Source organism: Nannospalax galili, unplaced genomic scaffold (assembly GCF_000622305.1).
Source record: "Nannospalax galili isolate Female #2095 unplaced genomic scaffold, S.galili_v1.0 scaffold612, whole genome shotgun sequence".
Lineage (NCBI taxonomy): Eukaryota > Metazoa > Chordata > Mammalia > Rodentia > Spalacidae > Nannospalax > Nannospalax galili.
The window spans coordinates 2202208-2224660 of NW_008333388.1; the positions used below are offsets into that span (position 1 = coordinate 2202208).

The 22453-nt window shown below is 46.5% G+C and overlaps 1 protein-coding gene across 8 annotated transcripts in view; it reads right to left on the reverse strand.

The window, feature by feature from the left end:
* Window positions 1–256: 256 nt before the first annotated feature.
* Window positions 257–22453, reverse strand: part of Hmbox1 (homeobox containing 1) — a 156395-nt gene continuing 134198 nt past the window's right edge. The window contains exons 7-11 of one of the 8 annotated variants that reach the window (XM_029561119.1): window positions 17489–17571; window positions 15902–15997; window positions 14689–14777; window positions 14385–14456; window positions 257–12669 (exon numbers count right to left, since the gene is read on the reverse strand). In XM_029561119.1, coding sequence (XP_029416979.1) covers window positions 12532–12669; window positions 14385–14456; window positions 14689–14777; window positions 15902–15997; window positions 17489–17571 — 478 coding nt within the window. In that variant the 3' untranslated portion in view covers window positions 257–12531. Of the gene's footprint in view, window positions 12670–14348; window positions 14457–14688; window positions 14784–15901; window positions 15998–17488; window positions 17572–22453 lie in introns of all 8 variants that reach the window. The other 7 variants (XM_017796916.2, XM_029561118.1, XM_017796915.2 and 4 more) reach the window with 7 other exon arrangements.

Genomic DNA, 22453 nt, shown 5'->3' on the forward strand with positions numbered 1-22453 from the left:
TGGGATCGCAGGCCGCCCAGCTCCCCAGGTTCCTTTGAAGGGCAGGGCTGGGACAGGGCACTTGCTTTGCATGTGAGGGGCCCTAGGTTTGCTCCCCAGCACTGAAGAAAGATAAGGGACTGGTGCAGAGAACAGAAGCTGCTGAGCCCCTTTAGCAGTGCCAGGCACCCCCAATACACATGCGGATCCAAAGAAGTCCCAGTCAGCCTTTGTTCAGTTATACATTTTATTCTCTAATAGGTACAATACTAAAATAAACACAAATTAAAAAAAAGTTTTATTAGAACAAAACTGTACAAAAAGCAGTATACTACATTTTAATTACAGAACAGTCTACTGTCCAAAAGGCACTAATCCAGAATAGGAGATACAATGATACAGGACTCATTGGAACTATTTTAATCAATACAATAGAGTACTTGTTTCTTTGACCATTTACATCCAGAAACAAGGGCTTCTTGCTACAGTCATTACACATTGTTATAATCTGAGTCCTAAAGGGAAGGTGCAGTATCGCTCTCCCTAGAGTAGGCTTCCCCCTGATGGCCAGGATGGGGCTGAGAGGGGGCAGGCAGCGGTGGGCACCCAAGCTCGTCTTGGCCTGGCTTCTAGGTTGGTTCTGGCCATTACTGGTGGCCACTTTAACCCAACCCCTCTCATGTTTAGCACCGGCAAAGTGGGTTCTGAGATACTCCAGGTAAGGGGCTGGAGGTCTGGTGACGAAGCATGAGCAGCCCCGGGAGGGGATGCATTTGGTAACCCCATCCGAAAAGGCAGGAGCCTCCTGAGAGGGGACAGCCCAGCGACAGCCAGGAGGTGGGCACTGCATCAAGAAGAACCACCGGACAGAAGTGGAGGTCCTGTTCCTGGCCTGAGACCTGTGTCTCCTTGGTGGACAGGGAGTCTGTATGAGTATCTGATGACCTTGTTTGGGAAGTTGGTTTCTAGAAGGTAGTTTTGTTTCCCAGAGGCAAGTCAGAATGCCATGCCTGGCCTTATGTGCACAAGCCATTTCTGTCCCTCAGTGCCACCTCAGGACCCCAGGGGTTCTATCCTGGGGCAGGATGGGAGCTAAGCCCTACTCACCTCTCTGTTGGGCGGCCAAGATGCCTCTCTAAGCCCCAGGTTTATTGTCATGGACTCTGGCCTAAGGAAGAGCGATACTGTAGCTTTCCAGTGTCAAACACAGAGAAGACAAGACAGGCATCTGATGTTAACAAAAATAAGTAACAAAGAAATCGGGTTAAACCAAATCTCTTCTCACAGCGTCCTATACTACACCCTCCTTCTGCTTAGCAGAAAATTGTACGTACACAAAAATACAAATACACAATTTTGTAGAACAGTCTGATTTTAATATATTTATATATATTTATATTTATACGAGTGGCAGGTTAGTTCATTATATAGAGCTTTTTGCACTTTTGGCTCATATGCAACAAGGCTTATAAATTCAGCTTTAGCTTTCATTCAGGTTTTTATAGCTTTTGAACAATTTTTTCACATTTAAAGCAGCATCCAATTTGCACTAGAAGTCTGGTGATTACAGGAGAGATGGGGTCAGGAGGTTATGGGGGTGGGGCGGTATACATTCCAGTGTGTGTGGCATGTAAGGAAGATTCCGTGTGGACAGAGCTTACCATGATGACTCCGTGAGGTAGACTGAACACCTTACAGCAGACTCAGACACAGGTGTGACTTGCCCTCAGGGACATATGTCGCACAAGATGGGAACAAAGACCAGGAGACCAGAGGGAAATACAAAGACTATGACACACAATGGCCAAGGTGGAGGGGGGCACTCTGCCCAACCCCACCACTCGTCTGACAGGATCCCACACTGCTTATCTTAGACACAAGACTGGTGGATGCTAAATACCTTCAGGCAACCCCAAGGTCCCCGGTCCCTGGTCAAATCATGACTTAAACCAGTTCTGCACCCCCAGGTTGCCCATGCCAGCTTGTTCCCAACCCCACAGTGACCCACACAACAAGCTGCTCACTGACCAAGTGGACGTCACTCCTCAGCGCTTTCGTTCCCAGTCAAGGGCCACCAACCCGGGCCCTCTTGCTGCCTCTCCCGACTCAGTGCCGGCCTCCCTAGCTCACGCACTCAGCTCACACTCATGGGTTACACTGACAAGCACTTGGTAGACCTGTGAGGACATTCCCCAGGGGGCAGCATGGTGCACACACCCCATTCTCCTCCCTACCGTCACTCCCCTACCTTCCCTTCTCTGAGGCAGAATTTCACTGGCAAACTTGTCCACACGTGTCATATGGGAATGCCTGGTGTTTATGTTACTTTGTCTGAACAAAAGTCCTGGCTTACTAATGAAAATAAAGTGCCTGCTATGGATTGTTCCATTTTGCAACACCTTCTAATGCACCCACTCCACCAAACCATCTGTGTGCTACTTACACTTAGTGATGCGGTCTGAACACAGCACAGCCACAAAATAATCTGTCCTATACCCCATGTAAATAAAGGCCCTGGATCTAGGTCAGATTACAGTACTTTTTAAAAAAGAATCAAATAAACAGTCTCACACCCATTTTCAGAGTTGGCTCTTGCTACAGCACTGTTAGTCGGTGATGACCCTTGGCTCCTGGCTCCCTGGGATCTGGGCGGAATGGATGGGGCCAGCTCTCAGGTGCTCACTGCAGTAAGGGGGCTCAGCATCATCACACATCAGCCACAATTCTGCCTGCTTACCCTCTCGGAGCTGGCCACACTCCCCAAGTGCTGACGCAGAGACTGAATTCTGCTCCGAGGCTGGATTTGTTCCTTCACTTGGTGCCCACTGAGGTCTAGCTAAGCAGACTCCTAAAACTCCCAATAACCAACATAACCACATCAACAAAAGGAACAGGGGAGGCAGTGACGAAGCAGCCTGCTGTGGCCGTGAAGAGCCCTCTCCCCGTGTAACCATTCTGCCTGCAGAATGGCATGGACACTGGAGAGTGGCGGCCATGAGATGTCGGCTCCAAGGGCAGGTGCAGGGTGGGAAGGACAGGGTGCAGGGTGACTCGGGCAGGTTCCAGAGGTCTGTAACTTGCTTAGGCACTTGAACAGAAATAAGAGTTTTATCTTGGAAGGTACTGAGACCCAACATGATCATGGCTATGGAGGGGCCTGGGGAGACCAGAGAAGGGTTTGCTGGGGCGGCCACCACCAAGCTCTTGGCATCTTCTGGTAGAGACTGTCCTGCCTCGTCGCCAGTGACCAGTGATGGCACAGGGGCCAGCAGAGGCCACTAGCGAGGAAGCCACTAGGGAAAGAGGGGCCTTCACACTGGTGTCATGGCACAATCAAGGAGCAGTGAGGAGACGGCGCCACCCACGTTCTCAAGAACTTTGGTTTTGTTTTCCTGGTGCCCATTTTCAGAGATGAGCCACCGGTGAGGGCTTCTAATTTCACTCTCATCAATGGGGGCATCAAGATAAATGCTAGAGGCAGTGCTTTCTGAAAGTAGTCACATGGTATGACCCCCCCAACCCCCGCTCAGCACACAGACTCAATGTGCACCTCCCCATGGGCCTCAGGAGAGCCGTCACCAGAGCGGCTGCTGTTTGCATTAATAGGCCACTAATGCCATTTTGTTTTCCAGTTTAGTAGCCTCAGTGAACAAGGAAATGGAAAGAAGGCCCTCCCAGGTTCAGGAAGCCTGGAAACTGAGGCGAGCTGAACGTGCTGGGCAGCTTAAGTCCTAGAGGGAGGAACAAATTTTGATACCCAAGTCCCTGGGGAACCCGCCTGTTAGGAGCCCGAGCTGTGAGCAGCCCTGCCCCACCTTTCCTTCCCATTTCCAGAGATGCAAAATCTTGCTTAGCATACAAATGAAAGGCACACAAATCCTTTCTCTCCAAATCAAGGTGTTTGGGAAGGGGGCAGGATGAAGAACAGGTGATAGGGACCCCATAAGCCAGCTAAGGTAGCATCACAGAAACAACCAGAAGGAGCAGACCTGGCAAAGTCTCTGTGGAGAACGCCCCACAGCTGTGGCCTGGTTCTTGGGGTGCTTTTCTTGGGTTTCAAGGAGACTCATGAAAGAGATCAGAGAAGTGGGACAGTGATCAAATTAACCCCAGAGAACTTAAATTTTGTGAGAAAAAAGGGTTAGAGGGTGGGGAGAGGACACAGCAGGTCAGCTGGTTTGGTGTCTCTGACCAACTGTCACTAAACCTCCACATGAACCACAGTGGTCAGGGAGCAGTGTCTACCCGGAGGCAGCTTGCCCCTTTCCTGGATTCTGGATACTAGAAAGTTCTTCTCCTAGGTCTCAATCTGGATATCTCCAAGTAACTGCTACTTATGGATGAGGTAACCTCATGAGGAGCCTGGGAGGGCAGGCGGGGCGACACTAGGACCTCTGATCTCCACAATGTGCCTACCTCCCTGGGGCTGTGGTGAGGGGGCAGCAGGATGCAGGGGAGGGCTTAGCACAAACACTCACAAAGTCAAGCAGGATGCTCATTACTAGTAACAGGTTATAGCAGCTCAACGGCACAGGCTCTGCTGGAGGAGAAAAGCCCAGAGAGGGCTGCGGGGTCTGGTGGCTCCCTACAGCTGGCACAGTGCCTGAGAATTCAGTGACAGAGGAGATGGCAATGCCGGCGTGCCTGTCGCACCGGGATGACCCAGTGCTGCCCCCCAGGAACAGCAAGCAGGTGGGCAGTGACTTCGGTGGTGCATGATGAAAAACTAAAATCCCAGCACCCTCAGATCCCTCAAGGTTCTTACCTTACTGCTGGTTTTCTTCCAAACAACGGCAAAGGTATTTTATGGGTAACTGTCACTGATTCTAGTGAGCTATTTTTTTTTTCCAAAGGGGTTGGCATCTGCCGACGGTACAGGAATATCTACCCAGGGCAGAGGGCCTCCTGGAACATCTGGAAACGCTCCTGTCTGCACACCTGGTACTTGGATCAGCAGATGACATTAAGGGGTTCTAGCTGCAGTGCCAAGTCTGTTTCCTTTAATGCTTGTAGATAGTCAAGATGTTCTGCTGCTGGGCAGCTCGTGTCTCATAAATCACAAAATTAGCTCAACTAGTAAGTTCTCAGAATTGAATGGGAAGGGGAAAGGCAACCTTTCAGCAGCTGGGAAAATAATTCAAGGGATGCCACACTCTAGGGTTATAAATCCACCACCAGCATCAGGACTGACAGGTCTCAAAGACTGCCCCTATGGCCTATGGGCAGGTAGGGAGGGGCAGAGTAGGCTCTCAGAGAAGCACTGGCCCTCCTCACTGGACCTCCCTCCTTCAGGAAGCAGACACCTGCTGTGCACTTCACCCAAGGCATTTGGAAGAATCAAATGGAAGCATTCCCAGGAATAAAACCTTTCTGTGCACTGTGTGTGGGTGTGCTAAGGAGAGAGGGTTTTACAGACCAAGTACCAAGTATTCCACCTCGGTACTCCTATGAGACCTCAGCCACGTTTGTGTTCTAGGTTAATGGGGGCAGGTCTGTAATAAGGGCAAAGAGTCACAGACCCGTGGCTACTAACCAAGCCAGCCTGAAAAAGCACAGGGCTCATGGGTTCAAGTTAACCTCACATGACACTCCAGCCGCACCAGCAGGGAAGAGCGCATAAAGGCCACTTCGCTGGCAGCTGCAGGCATTCCTGTGGGCTGGCTTCAGATCCTGTAACTGAATCAAGACGAGCAACGGCCAAACAAAACCGAGGACAAGCTCCAGAAAGGCCAGCAAGAGACTGCAGTTCCTATCGTCGTGATACCTCAGGACGCACAGAGTTGGGCATGGTTGGTGTGAAGACCACACGACGCCTGAAGGCACAGGTGCATGAAGAGAAGAAGGAAAGCAAGAGACAGAGAACATGGCTTCAGAGGGCCGGGGGCTAAGCAGGGACATACTAGAAGGTGCCTGACGGGGTTGGCAATGGCTAAGCAAGCGTGACCAGAGCAGAGCCAGGGACACACACATACGTGTGTCCTGCTCCCAGTGCCCTGTTGCACTCAGTCCTGTGTGAAGTTCACTTACACATGAGCCTCTCAAGTTGCCTGTTTTGGATCTTAAGGTTCCACGAGGAAAACACTATTCAACTCTTTGTAAACTTTCATTTGGTGAATATTTTCTGACGGTCACAGCAGTGGAAATAGAGAATCCAAGGAAAAGCTCGAGAATCCCAGGAAGCTTGGTGAGCAGCAGGTGTCGCCAGGTGAGGGTCCAGTTGCTAGGGAGTGGCCGGGGATCAGGAGTTTGTCAGAGGCTGCCTCAGTTTGGAGTTTTAACTGGTTCCTGGCCAACAGAGTAGGTTGGCCAACGTGAGAAAGGTTTCAAAGATTTTAGAAGTCAGATGCAAGCAACAATCAAAGCCTTCCATTTTGGACCTGAAATAACTCCAAATTCTCTCACTTTGGTGGAACACGAATACTATGTCATTATTTTAGTTTACCGAGCTGCTGTTCCAAATGTTCTTGGGAGCATTAGTGCTAAAAGGGAACAAGGGATCGGAGCTCTGCTATTTTCAATCACATAAAGGATAGAAATCCTCTTAATTATGACCATGCCAATCCACATCCTGCTAAAACAGCTAATTACATGTCAGGAGGACACTCAGTCATTCGGAACAATCGCCATTATATTTTTATATATTCATTCTACACCACCCCCCCCTCAATTACCATGGTTACAATTTGAAAAGATTCAGCTAAACCTTCATTTGGTCACAGCACACCATCATGAATTTGTGAGTTAATTATGGCTGTGCAGAGCCAGTCTTATTTAAAAGAGAGAGACGAGCATGGAGTCAGGGGAGCTGGCCTCCCAGGATTTCTAAGCAGGGCACTGAGCTGCCCCACACGGGGTATACTGGTGGCTCCAGCGCAGAGTACTCACAGTGTGGGGCCTGGGGTACAGGCCAGGGCAACCCAACCTGCTGTATGGAGTCAGAAAGAGGATGTCAGCTGAGGACATCCAAAACGCCCCTAGCTGTCCTGTCCTGCTAGTCAATACGTAGGGACTGCTGAGGTGAAGGGTGGGGATGTGCTTGGGAAGCTCCTGCTGAAAAATTCCTGTCCCCCTGGAAGAGAACCAACCAGATCTAGTTCTGCCTGAATGTCATGAATGATAACAAAGCTTAGGGACATGCACAGCTAGAGTCCCAAGGCAATTGGCATGTCGGTGAGATGCACGGTGGGCTGCGGTCATCTTCCCTCCCTCTGTCTGGTCCTCTCTAGGATACAAAAGAAATAGTGCTGTGGGAGTCTGGGCCTCTCAGGATGCGAGCTTCTTTTTGCTGTGATTTCCCATCCCCACCATGCAAGTATGAAAAAAAAGATAGAAAAGTCTCAATTTACAGACTTGGGCATTTACAGGACCATAAATATACACAGAGCCTCATTACAGAGCATCCATCAACCCTGTCCACTGGTGTGGACAATAGCTCCTCACTCTCAGCAGAAAAATAAATGGCTTTAGGAAAAGCCTTTTGAGCCGGGCGTGGTGGTGCATGCCTGTAGGCCCAGCACTTGGGAGGCAGAGGCAGGCGGATCTCTGTGAGTTCAAGGCCAGCCTGGTCTACATAGTGAGTTCCAGGACAGCTGGGGCTACAGGGAGACCCTGTCTCAAAAAGACCGAAAAAAAAGAAAAAAAAAAAAGAAAAAAAAGAAAAGCCTTTTGGAACATATTCTCTAACAATCTGAGGAACACTGACCCAAACACCTGGTGTGATGTGTCTGAAAAGCCCTTCCCACTGCCATAATGGACTAGCTCTCTTGTAAGAACAAGGGGTCTCTTCTTAAGCCATGGTCATCTTGAAACTGAGTGTGAAATGAAGCAGACCACACAGGAGAGGCCGCTGCTGACACCACACTACCATGAGATCCTCAGGCCATTCATCGCCTCCTGCCAGACTGCACACCTTCACAGTGATAACACAGGTGTTCGGTGTTCCTCTAAGTCACACACCAACAGGGTTTTCAGAGCTGCAGCTCAGTTTGCCAAACTCAATATGGCTAACAACTGATGGCCAAGTCCTGAGTAAACACACTTGCAATTTAAAAAGCGCACACAGAAAAGGAATGCTATGAATATGTAATTCCCACCCCACCCCAGTGCAATCCCCCAACCCACTCCCACCCAAAGATACGACCAGCAGAGCTGGTCAATGTGTCCGACTTTCACTTGGGAAATCTTAAATAAATCCGGCTCAGTAAAGCTATAAATGGATTTGGCTGGTCTTGGTACAGCCCCAATAAATACAGTAGTAAAACATTACTATATTCACAACAAGAAAATGACGAAGTTCATCACCACCCTGGCTTAGGACTGAAATCACAGACTGACATAGACACCAAGTGCACGTGAAAGTGGTGCGAACTAGACCATGTAGGCAGACAGCTACTGAGCAGAGACCACCAACCACAAGAAAAATTATTGCCAAAGAATTTGTTGAGGCTCACAGGAGAAAAACATTCTGGTTGTTCTCTGAACAACAGATCAAAATAAAAACTAAAAGGCAGAGCTGAGCTGGGTGGGCATCCTGCTTCTCCACACATCCTTCTTGAGATTAAAGAGCAAGGACTTGAATCCACAGTTTTAGGATGGGCCACGGTGGACATGTGTGGAAAAGGGATTATTCTCACTGTATGGATGGAGCTAACAGGCTTGGAATACAAGCGTTTGAGCTGGTGATCATAGGAAGGAGTCTGTGTTCAGAGAAGGACCAAATCCACCTGCTATGCCTCTTGCCAGAGGAGAGAAAAATTCCAACAAAGTCAACTCAAGACAAAGACGCTATGGTAGAACACAAAAATGGAAGAGGAGCCATCCAGGGATGGGAAGAAAGTGAGGGGAGAACCCAGGGAACGGAGTCTGTTACCGTTGGTGTCTGACGACTGGTCTAGGAGGGAGTTTCTAAAGCAGTGTTTCCAGAGACAGGCCAAAGAGAACTGAGACAAATGTGTCAGAGCTCTTCACCAGCTACTCCCTTTGAGGGGAAAATAAACCCAGACATCTGGACCTACAAACATGGATGTGGTTGGAAGGTAACACCTTCTGGGAACTAGTGTTCTAAATTTGCATACTGTAGCAAGAACAGGCTTCTAACTCAACTCCATCTTTCTAGTAGGGGGTCGCGTCTACTGAGCTGGGGTGAAAGGTGCCAAGGGGCTGTCTGTCTTCCTACGCCAGGGTCCCACCTCCTGAGGAAACATTCCTGTCTTTATGGAATGATTTGTTAACACAATGAAGCTGCAGTGAATTCAGCCATCTCCTAGGTGCTGAGAGCACGCCACAGTCTCAGGTCACAGTACACTGTGGCTTTCCCGGTCATCCTCCACTGCTGGCTGCAACTGTCCTCAGACAGGCAGAAATCTATGATGGGACCATCTTTAACAGGTCTCCCCTTAAGGTATTAGAAGGCTGGGAAGCTGACCTTATCTAACCAGCAACAGTAATTCAATTACAGCATTTAAAACAGCAAACTGTATCAATGCCTGCTCCCTCCCCGCCCTTTCAAGGTCTTCCTTGGTCAGAAAGGCACAGCCCCTGAGGGAGCTCTCTGAGCTCTCCCAGGATTCAAGAAACACAGGAGGAGGTGCGAGCAGACAGGCAAGTAGGAACAAAGAACGTGGGTTTCTAGGAGCCCAGCGCTTTTCCTTTCGGCATGGGAACATTTTAAGGTTTCTGCTTTAATACCGTACCCCAAACCTGAAAAAGTTTAAGGTACGATTTATCACCCAAAGGCAGGAGCAATCGCATGTGACCGCTCTGTGGTCATTACAAGAACTGAGGTGGTCAGGACATGAGAACAGGTGACCAGCAGAAAACTGCTGGGAGATTTAAATCTTGGCCCAAAGAAACAAATTCTTACTGTTGGTGACACAGCACAGACTCCGAGTAAGGCTGTGGGTCTGAAGGGCACGTGGCAGCTTCTCCAGCAATAGGCCTTCCTCCCGCCAAGCTCAGCACAGCACAGGCCTTGGTGGCACAGGCTTGGTGGCAGCTTGGCTCTTGCAGGGCTACCACACTGCCACTCAAGGCTGGCATCGCCTGCACGGGGTGTGGATTGGTATTCTCTGATGCGCGTTTCTTTCTTAAAGGTCTTAAGACAAGGGAATGTTTTAGCTCTTCTGTGGCAGCCACTGGATTTCTTTAGAAACGGTTGGAGTCCATTCCTTTAAAAAGGCGAGCAAGAACAAGAATACCACCATGAAGCTATCAGTCATAACAATCTCCTCCTCACAGTGAATCATGGATGTGGCTCTTCAGAAAATGTGTTTTCCCCTCTCCTTGTTCTTTCTGATTCAACTGAGAAGCAGCAGACAAAAGTCCACCCAAATGGAAAGCCATGGTAGGTTAGATTTCCTCTAAGCAAAATAAAGGACAACACAATCTTCTAATTGAAATAAAAAGTCCAACCATGAAAGGTGATGAGGTGGGGGCGGGGGCTCGTTCCTGAGAATGAGAAATGCTACTCTTGAATCTGCGGGCTTAAGTCACACAGAAAGAGAAGACCGCCCCGTTTTGCTTCAGTACATGGGAGTGGGGGAAATGCACACATTCCCCTTGAAATCCACAGACAGGAGACGGCAGGTCCTGCCTAGAGCTCTTCGAAGTCACAGATGTAGGGGAAGTGATATCCTCATGCCTCCAAAGACTCCTCCTCACATTCCGGTGAACAGGACTTAGAGCTAAGGGGATGATCCAGTCGGACTGTGCCCCAGTGAGACCAGCCAAACACTATAGACGCTCAGTATCTAGCCAATGGGAGAGGGAAATGAGGAAGGACTATGTGCCTCTCTCTCCACAGTTGTGAGGCTGAGCACATTTGGTGAGGAGGGAGAGGTAAATGGGTGAGGAGAGAGCACCCACTCTCCATCTTAGAAACTGGTTCAGGTAATGGACAGAAAGACAGAAGCCTTGCTTAACGGCCCACTCCCCATTCCCCTTCAAACAAGGCTTCGTTAGACAAAGGAGAGATGGCACAAGGCAGAAAACACTCAGCTGCGTGCCTCTTTCAGATGCACACCATGCCACTACAGTGGAGGCTGCTTCCTCTTACCCACAGCGACAGTGCATCACTGCATCAGGCTGCCAGGAGATCACTGTCACACAAGACTAGCAGATGTTATTCTCTCTGACGCATGAATAGTCATCATTTTGCTACCAGATGACAAGGTGATCACAGGGTGACTTTAAAACGCAAGTTCACTGTTTGGTATTTTGAGTTTTCAAAATGAAAAAAAGATTTATCAAATATAAATATCTTTAAAAAGTAACAAAAGTGCTACATATGTGATCAAGGAAAAAAATTCCATTAGTTACTGCCGCTTAAAGTAGATTAAACTTTACAAATATTACCACATCCATTATCAATATGGCTTCCAATTATTAAATAAATTGCCTGTAGCAATATAGCTTTCACACTTCCACAAGGACAGAGGAAAGAGAACAGAGCAGTCACATCCCGCTGTGTCTCGCACACTCACGACTTAAGTGGTGAATGTCCCCTGCTTTTTCTGCCCCTAGTTAGGCAAAGATCTGCATCTGTGAGAGTCAGTCAAATTCCCTAGAGTCCCATCAGCTCTGAGAGGGCTCCAGGCAATGGGTACAAAGACTGCTGCTCACTCAGTCTGACCTCCCCTGACAAAGACGTTTTTGGTAGCAGGGAAAGGGGAGACAGGAGGGCAGCTTCCAGGCTCTGCCGCACTCTTCCAGGCAGGCCCTGGGAGCTGTGCTGTGGAATGTACACGGCTCTGGGACTGGACTCAGCATCCAGCCATCAGCTCATGCCTCTCTCTAATACTCTCAAGCTGGGTTTTGCTTTCTGGAACTTTGTTTTTTATCTTTCTGTTTTAGAACTGTGGTCCCAAAGGCAGAAGGCAGTATTTTATCTACTAAGTCACACAGCTTATGAGAGGAAAGATGTCTGTGTCAGGCCGTTCAACATCAACCAAGATCTGAGGTCGGGATTCCAATGACACTCTTAGCTCAGCACCCAAGAAGTAGAGTCTAGCCACAGTGTGACTATGAGGCACGGCTTATTGCAGCTGAATCAGTGACTCTCACGCTGAGGTGGGGCTCTGGTGTTCCTATCACTCTGTGGATGTTCCCTGCATGGTGTCTGTTAGTCCTGGGCTACTACCTCAGCTTGCATCCTGTCAGTCTTGGGGCAGGAGAACAGGGTACAGACTAGTGTTACATGAATCTAAAGGTACCCAAGGTTTTACACAGAGCTAATATTTGAGAACCGAGGGTTATCTAAACACCTGGAAGCACTTTCTTGGAATGCTAAGATGGAGCAGCAAGATTTTCTAGCCTTGGGGGCTGGGAGAGGGAAGTTTGTTTGGTCGATTGGTTATTATTTACTGGGATTTTAATACTGAGAGAGTATATGCAAAGGCTGAGGGCACCATGCCATCTTCACAGAACAAGACCCTAACGGCTACCTGACATACAAGAAACTGCAAGTTATACTGTAAGAACACATGTTAAGGACCGAGGAAAGTCTGCTAAGGTGCTACGTCTACACTAAGATATCGTGTGTTTAACCCTCCCTCATCAGTCATCGTCCAGGGCCTCTGTCTTGATTTCGTTGGCTCCCTGTCGGGCCAAGGCCAAGATAGTGTGGTTGACGGCTGCCATCTCCACAGCTAACGAGATGGGGTCTTGGTGGTCACTATGGCTCGTGCTGTCATCCTAGATGTGTAGAAATAAGGAACAAATGTTATTCACGGACTGAATTTTCAATTCTGAAGCTCACAGAAGGGCATGCAGGGGCAGGGCGGCAGGGCATCTGCAGAAATGGCCGGGCACATCTCATGGTGGAGATGAACTGTATTTAAGTAGACACTGAACGGACACAAATCCAGAGACTCCAAACATTTTTATGAGTCAACAAATTAAAAAAAAAAAAAAAAGAAAGCTTTTTTCTTTCTCTCACTGAGAGTTTAGTCATTCTATTTTTTTTAAAAGAATAAGTTGATGGTGATCAGACCTGGGTGTTTTAAAATAAACTCTTCGTTTTGGTCTTTCTGTTTGCAACAAATACAGCATTAATCACTGAAGGTCAAAGCTATTACATTCTGATCACTGCTGGAAACCATCCATGACATTTCTCTACTGAACTGAGAAAACTAGAGAAAATTTACACTACAGGCACCAACACCTTACAGACAAGGGAGGCACAAAAGAAAAAATCTCAGACATGGCAAGACAGAGGCGCCTCTTCTTGAAATGGTCCTGGGAGAAAGGATGGCACCTTGGGCTGGAGGCAGCTGTGTGAAGGGGCCAGTGTTCTACTTAAGAGTTGGTGTGAAGCTCTCCTCCCTCCAAGCTCCACACAGCAAACAGTAAAGCTGTTGGACAGGCGTGGTGGGCATGGTGCAAATCCAAGCAGCACTCCAGAGGTTGAGGAGGACTCCAAGTTCTGGGCCTCCCAGAGCTCTACAGTGAAACTGTCTGAAAAAAACCAAACCAAACCAAACCAAAAGGAAATTGTCCTTGCAGGATGCATACTGGGCACTGAAGATTAGGGGCACATTTCTCTGTATCTAGGAAATTTAGACAGGGTAAGACCCTTGGGGAAAAAAGCATGGGAGGTACTATCCTCGGGCCATGTGTACAAAAGGCAGACACGATCCATCCCTATGCATCAACTGAAAAATAACAGGAGTGTTTCCAACTAGAAGGAAACAGAGCATTTTCTTGAGTAAACGGGGGTGGGGGATGGGACGCTATGATGTAAACACGTGGTTGGAGGAAACAAGGTAATTCTTGGGATACATGGGTGCTACTGTTTTGCTCTGATTTTTAGAGATTAGTCTTTGGGATTTAAGAAGGAATTTGAAAGAATCACACACACTTTTGGAGTATTTAGGCACATGGAGGCACTAAGCAACTGAGCAGAGGGAAAGCAGGGCCTGTGCGTATGTGTGAGCTGGCGGAGGGCAAGGAGAATGGCCAGGAGAAAGAGCAAACGCTTTCTTGTAGGGGTCTAGGAAAGGGACTATATTTCTAAATGGAAATGAAGCTTAAATCCTATAAAGAATTTTAATAAAATTTGTCAACATGTATGTGGGGAAAAAACTCCCAGAACTGTAGTTACTTAACCAGTCCATGCAGTGGCTACAATTAAATACATTTTCCCCAAGCAGTGCAGACACACGGGAGAAGATGAGAAGGCATGCAGATATGCAGTCATGAGAAGACGCGTGCCAATGTGCCAGAGACTCTGGTGAAGCAGCCCACACCTCTGGGCTGCAGTGGGTGGAGCCTTCTGTGGTACCCTGCATCCGAACATGTTTGGGTACGGTCACAGCTGCCCACGTGCCCCTAGTACTTCTCAAACACTGAGTGTGTGTGGTGAATGGCAGAACCTGCTTGTTTGGTCAGATCCTCCTCTCTTCTTCTACCTTCTCTGCTTCTCTGCCTCCCTCTGAACTTCTTCCCTCCTCCTCCTCCCCATTGCGTACTTGCCAAGTGTCCTGTTGTATGACAACAAATCCATGTGGGTGAATAGGATTACTCACAAATTCAACAGGACAACTGAATCTTACCACATTCCTTTCAAATTACATAAAAATCTGACTAGACACAACAGCAGAGTGGAGGGACCCTGAGCACTCGCTCCCCCAGCACCCATACACCACACCCACGGGCCTGAGCTGCCAGCCTGCCCCACTGCTCAGTAACAAGGAACCTCGGCCTGCTGCTCACCTGCTCTGAGTAGTCGTTGCCATCCACGTCGTCACTGTTGGAATGGCCCCCAGGACTCTGTACGTCTATCCCATGACTCTCCAGGATTGCTGCTTCTTCGAAAAAAGCAAATGGATCCCTAAATTATCTGCTGGCTTAGCATAACAGCTGCAACACAATGTCTATGTTGAGGAAAGTAGAATGTAATTAAGCAAGAACTTATATTACTTGACTTTTTTTTTCTGTGAAACTGAGAATAGAGGAAATTTAACTCCACAGATCAGGGTCGAGTTCCGACTACTAAGCACATTACACTATTCACCTTTACTGCGAGGTCCTTCATAAGACTTACTCAATAAACAGCTTTCCCGTTGAGGCTATATAGAACATCTGAATATTGAATGATGAATAAGAAATATATTTATAAATAAAATGCATTTTTATTTCTTGTGGTGCTAGGGATCCAAGGGATCAAGGCCAGGCCCTTTCTACTGCTGATCTGCACCCCTAGAAATCAGCTATGGAAGCTCAAAACTAACCCTCACTTCAAACTCCTCAACTCGAATCTCCTGCTTTTTTACAGCTGTGAACAGGGGAAATCTTCCCTTTTCGGTTAAATGCATACTTTTCCCTGGGGTACTTTCACATTTTCTTCCCTCCTCCAACTTTATTAAGGTATAATTGACAAATGCAAATGTAAATTGTTTACGTCTATGATATTCAAACAATGCATCAAGAAATTTATACATTGTGAAATGACTAAATCCAAAATTAGACTTCTTAAACACGCTGTATCGCTGTTTTTTGTTTGTTTTTTTTTTTTCTGGCCATGTTCCTTGTCTGAGTCACTTTCTATTGATCAGATGTTCCTCAATATCTGAGTCATAGCCCCAGCAATAACTGACAATTTTGGAGACATCATGATTCTCTCCAGACCCCATGAGTATCTTTAATAATAGGCACAGGAGCACTCCACTGCTCAGGGCTAATTCCACAGCATACCACTGCTCAAGGGCTAATTCCACAGCCTAGAACATTAAGAATAACGAACTTTATAATAACAACGTCATTACTGTAATACTAACCATGGGCTAGTAAAAGCAGGGAAGAAAAACAACGGTGATTCTTGTCAGGCTCAAGAGTTAGGATAATTATACCTGCAGTTCATAAACTGTCACTCTCAATCACATTTTTAACTTTCTCCTAGGAGAAAGCAGTCTCTCTGATACATTACCGATATTGGCTCTCCTCTTGATCTCCTTCCGTCTATTGGCAAACCAATTATACACTTTCAGGGAGGTAACTCGCTCCAGGTCAGACAGCTTTTTGCCTGGGAAAACGCATACAATAAAATTCAGATAATCTGTAGCTTGGATCCAAGAATGAACTGCTCTTAGGAAATAATGCTTTTCTTAGTTAAAAGTTGCTTTTGATTGTATTTATCACCAAAATAACAAATATGGTGGATTTTTTTTTAGCATTGGTTAGTACATGAGCACTCAATCATTGTATGAATAAACCAAGGTAAGCTTCAATTCAGAACGTCATACGCAGTACTAAAAAAGTCCAAAGTCCATTGATGAGCACACCAGATCAAATCACGGTTTCCATTGGTGGTCCATGGAGGAGTCATTTAGTGAGCATCATTCAGAGTATTCAAATAAGATGTTCTTGATGAAGTATCCAGATAGCAGAAATTTTTTTACATTACTTTCCCGATGACTTAAGACAGAGGAAATGACCCATGTTCCTTGAAGGTTAAAGGCCACCGTAACCAACCACTACTGTAACTGTGCTGGTATACCCAGCACCACTCAGGTTATATTTCAGAAATGATTTACTGTCTTCTTGGCCATCAAAGGTAATTTCTTACGGAGAGCACCATGCTGGCCTGGAAGGACCTACTGTAACTGTCCCCTCCTCTCTTGTCCTTTTGTTTTGTTTTGCAGCTTTCTATTCACAATGGGTAGAGAAAGCAGAAAACATATTTGTCCAAGGTCTTACTAATACAGGTAAAGTGTCTTCCATGGGGGGCTTAAATTCCTGAACAGGGACTTTAGGCTTGTGTAAAGTAGGGTACAGAGTCCTCTCATCTGGGGGTGGAGCTGAGTGTGTAGGGTGGACACTGCTAGAAGTCTGGTTTCTTCAAAAGGGAGATTAAATGACTGTTCCATTGCACGGACACTGACACAGTACATACTGTTTTTAAGCCATCAAAATTGCTGGCCAAATGGGAACCAACTGGATTATCTTAAGTGAGAGTGGTTTCTTGTGGCAAAATTTCTAGAGTGCATGGACTCAAACACCTAGGATGGGGGAAAGTGGTTGTTGACTTGCACAGGAACAAGAGTTGAAATGGTTATTACCACATTTCTCCTAGCTAGGCAGAACTCATCCCAATGTGGGAAGCAGTCAAAATCCAACTCCAAAAGGCTTTTCCCCCAAAGTAACAGACCACACAATGTTTATAACAATAGTGAAAAAATGGGCTCTAATCTTTTTACTAATAAAACTTGCTTCAATTTTCATACTTCATAATTATTCCACCATTTCTATATGCTAAAATTTGGAAAAAGAGCAATCTATACAGTAAAGCATTATTTCCAAGACCACACATCTCATGGAGGGTCAGTCCCTGTTAATGCTCCATCACGTGTGTGCTTGACTCAGAAGTACTACCAGGAGAGGATGGAACAGGGACCTGTAGAGGGAAGGCAGGCTGAGCTGAGCCACCAGCCTAAGCCCAACTAGGACATGGAGTGTCCTAGCCATGAACATAACTGGACATTGCACCTGAGCAGTGCTGAGCTTGCCACCTTACCTGGCTTCTGAATGACTGCATTGCAAGCATTTGCAATTTCTTCTCTCTTGGCTTCATCTGGATATTGATTCTCATTGAAGTAACTGCAGAGGCAACCAATAAAAACACACTTTTTACTTTTTAAAACATGCCCTCATTAAAACGTCTTCTTTAAGGTGTAACAAGACAGCATAGCAAACTTTGTGTAGGACAGACTGTTTCCTCTGCACTGTTCCATAGGGCAGCTTACTTCCTGCATGCATACTGAGCATCTGAAATGAGGCCAATGAAGGAATAGACTTCTACCTTTAATTTAACAGTGTCATGTGACAGTGTCTGTTATATAGTGTAGGAAACCAGGATGGCGTGCCCTAGGGCGAGATGAGCCTAAAACTTTTAAGCCCAGGCTACGTTCTCTGCTAAAGGGAGGGGTGCTGAAAACAGCAGCTGATGTCCCTTTCTTGCAGAATACTGCAGGGCCAGCAAGAGAAATGCAGCTGGGTCAAAAGTTTAAGCTTCTTGCTCTGAGGGAAAGCATCTTGGTCAACAGCCCTTAGCCCATCTCCTTGTCCTGAACAAATAACTCAGCTATTAGTTGAGAAATTAGGCCGGGTTAAAGGTTTACTCCTGGGCTAAAAGCTAAAAGTTTACTATGCTTTTAGCCCTAAGAAAGAAAACATTGTGGCCAATAAATTACCAAATGGGCATTGGTAATCTTGAGTAAAAGTTCAAGCATCCTGCTTTATATACTGCCCCTGGCTGGTGACTGCTAAAAAAGCTGTATGTCCTGCTTCTTGTCTAATTGTACCCTAAATCTTTGTATGTGAATGCCAGTTCCTTGTAACACATACAAACCTTCTGAATTTCTTAATAAATGGCTTGAGGTAAAGGAAAGCACAAGTCCCAGAGTCTAGGACTCTGTCGCCAGTCGGTATTGCCATCCATCACAAAAGCAAGGTTCCCTGGTGAGCAAAGCAGACTTGGGTCCCAATAATACAGGACAGCTCAGGACCAACTACACACTATTGTGCTTCAGTAAAAGATGCTGCTAAGGAAAAAAAAAGACTTTTGATGGATAAAATTGGGTGATAATCCTATTAAGTGATCCAGGTCAGGCTCAGAAAACAAATACAGTGTATTCACTCTCATAGTGGCTCTTAAATTTTTAGGCAGATACAAAATTATGCCTCACCTGAAAGTAGGAGTCAACAGGGAGCCAAGAGGACTGATGGGAGGGGAGAAGGGAAAACGGAGGGCTGTGGGTACGGGGAATGCACTCAACACACAACATGTACCTGTATGCAAACTCAACGTTATTTTTGAGATGTACGACTGATTAAGTCACGGGGTCATGTTACTGAAGCACTGGTAATAACAGGATCTTTTCTTTTCTGGTCATATTGTTTGTAGTAACAGAAACTGGAAATTACCCAATTGTCCACTAACAAAAGGATGGCAGAACAAATTATGGGACATCTATATTTATACACAGCTATTTAAAAATGCCTAGGAGGAAACAAAGTTAGAGCTCTCTCCATTGACCTGAATGGATGTTTACACCATATTCCTAAGTGAGAAAACAATCTGTGGAATAGTGTACAAGCAAAACACCACTGTAGAATTAAAACATTCCTGTCAAAGTGTGTACCAGTTTGCAGACAGAGCTGGAGAGTACACTCGGGCTGAGAGCAGTGACGGAGGCTTGCTGGAAGGGACTTGGTGGGATGATAGCTACCTGTTTCCCTCTGTGGATGGGGTATTACTTTTGTTCACCAGTACTTAAAAATTGGGCTTGCCAATAAACCCACTGTTAGAATGATCAGACCCATAAAAATGTAGGTGGGAATAGAATGTCTACCATCAGCGCTCCTTTTTCTGACATCTACGAACTTAACAAGGATTTGCACGCTTTGAGCCTGGAGACTGACAGTTTTCATCAAGTCTTCATCAAGTCCCACTACTCACCATTTCTTCAGGGTTGTCTCCTTCCTAAAAACCAGCCTCCTGGCCCCTTACCACTTCTGTCTTCACTGATAGAAACACCACTCACTGTGAAATGCCCCAGAGGCCCCTCTCCTTCAAGAGCCCCCCAAACCTGACGCCTGCTGTCCTTTCCTCTCACCAGGTCTCTGTATGGATAGCACACCGTCCCTTCAGTCTGACACACAGCTGGCTACCTTGCTTCTTGTCCTTTCTTTTCCAAAACACAAGCCACTTAGCACCATCCTCCCAGGCTTCTCTTTGCTCTCTGTCCACACTGGCTTCCTGTTACCGATGGTTGAAGCATCTCCTGAGTCATCTGGTCTCATTTTCAGGGTACCAATGCTCATTCTGAAGAATGCTCATAGAGCCCCATGTCTATACCTCTCATGGGCTTTGATGTTTACTTGGGCTAACTTTGGGTTAGTGCTACAGGCAGCCACATGGGCTTCACCTGGAGCTTATTAAAAGGCAGCCAGACCCCATCTCAGACTCAGAAACCAGAACCAACCTTCTACAGGACAGTGGGTGGCTGGAATGCATAGCACCATCTGAAACGTCACTCACCACTTCACTCACTCAAAATCCAACAAGCCTAGTGTGGTGGTGCATGCCTTTCATTCCAACATTCTGGAGGCAGAAGCAGGCAGATCTCCTGTGAGTTTGAGGCCAGATGGTCTACATGTGAATTCCAGGTCAGTCAGGGCTACATAGTGAGACCCATCTCAAAAAACAAAACAAGTAAACAAACAAAATCAACAATAAGCAGATATGAATTACCTAATCTGTGCTAGGCACTGTGGGTAAAGAAAAGAACCAGGCAATTTCAGGTTTCAAGTAGTTCAAAGTCTACCAGAGACACACCCAAGTACACACAGGATTTGTGGACTGTTCTGTGATATGCTCTCTGTTGTGGGAGGAGCTGGAAAGATTTCACAGAGCAGTCTGAGCCAGGTTCTGAGGAGGGGCAGGAAGTTGTACAACAGGGAATGGCATTTGTAAAGGTGAGACTACAGATAAAGGCAGGGAAACTGGCACTGAGAAGACCTGAGAGTGTTGAGAACTTGGGAAGAAATGCTGACACTCAGTGGCCATCAAATTCCAGGCTTGTCAGTGCTTCAGGGGGATATGGGGAAAGCTGGTGATAAACCTGGCCTGTCCTCTAAGAACAAAGACAGTGCTTGAAATCAATGGAGTCTGGGAGGTTTTTGAGTCCCATCTGCATGGTAGTGAGGTCACACGTCTTCAAACACACTGCCTCAAATTCCACCTCCGTGAGTTCTGAATTCTCCAGTCAACTTTCTACTCATCTGCTTTACTTCCAAAGCATTTGTTCTTCACCTTCTTTGAAATCTCTAATCCCCTCACTGCCTCTCTTCCCCTAATTAAAAATAAATCTGTCTTATCTGTCACTGTTGGGCTTATCTTTCATTTCTTACCTGAACTTCATGACAAATCAAACTTGTCCAAAAAAAAAAAATTAGATGGATGAACTTTTCTGCTCTAAGGTATCTGTCTGGCCAATCTTCTACCCTGCAGGGAGCACTGTCTACTTTTATTCCCATCCTTCACACAGAGTACCAAGTGTTCCTGAGCAAAGGCCCAACTGGCTTCCTTATAAACCCATCCTCTGAACTGGGCCTTCATTTCTGATGGGCATTCCTTCCCGCCTCGTTCACCTCACTTCCTTGACACCTCAAGCCCAAGCTACCACTGCCATCCTTTCTGCAGATGACCGTGCCTTCTCTTTTACCAAGGTAGGTTTTTTTAAAAATATATTTTATATATATATATTTATTTATTTTATGTGTATGCGTGTATTGCCTGCATGTAGGTAAGTGCACCTGTGTCCTGCAATGCCCACCGAGGACAGAAGAGGCTGTCAGATCCCCTGGAACTGGAGTTACGAGCGGTTGTTAGCTGCCATGTGGATGCTGGGATTCGAACCCTGGTCTTCTGCAAGAACAGCCAGCGTTCTTTAACCACCGAGCCATCTCTCCAGCCTGGATATTATTTTTTTAATTTTATTTATTATTTTTATTTTATGTGTATGTGTGTATTGCCTACATGTAGGTAAGTGCACCAGTATTGTGCAAAGCCCGTGGAGGTCAGAAGAGGCTGTTGGATCCCCTGAGACTGGAGTTACGGAGAGTTGTTAGCTGCCATGTGGGTGCTGGGATTTGAACCCGGAGGTCTTCTGCAAGAACAACTAGTGTTCTTAACCACTGAGCCAAGATGGATATTATTTAATACCAGTTTGCTTAATGCTTTAGCGTCTCAACTTCTAAACTTCTATGGGCCATTGTTCAGTTCTCTCTTTGCAGCAGAGAAAACACAAACCAACCCCTTTTCAAGCCGACCTCTCCCTTTTGTCTTTGTTCTGATCCCACTTTCATTCTCAAGTTCTTTCTTGTTTGCCTCTCTCAGCTTTTCTCTGTGCCAACATAATGAGCACAATTCACTGATTTCATGATGCACATTTCTTCATTATTGTGATCTGTGAAGTCAGGATACATTTCGTAACTGGTAGTGTCTTAAAATTAATTGGCAGTATTTTGTTTTCTTTCCTCCATTCCCAGCATGTAAAATAAGGCATGTCTTACAATCAACGCCAGTTAGGACTAATGGCATACAGTGGCTGCTAAGACCGAAGTCCCATTTCAGCAACAGCTCTGTGGCTGGTATACTTTAACTTTTCATCCAAATGCCCACATCTCTAGGTCACAGCACTATCTTGTCTGTGAGGCTCAGTATGCCCACACAAACCTTTGCATCTTTCATGGCTGTGGCTCCCACTCATGCATGCTAGTCTAGGAAATGGAATCACCTTTGAACCCTGGATCTCTGCCTTTTGCATTCTCACGATGAAAATTCTGCCTCTCACTCAGGCATCGCTCAACTAATCTCTCTCTGACCAGTAAGATGTGTTTTCTTTACCCCGTGGGTCCCACAGCAATCATCTGTTCCCCTCTCATAGTTCTTTCATTGTACTAGATTCTCTACTAG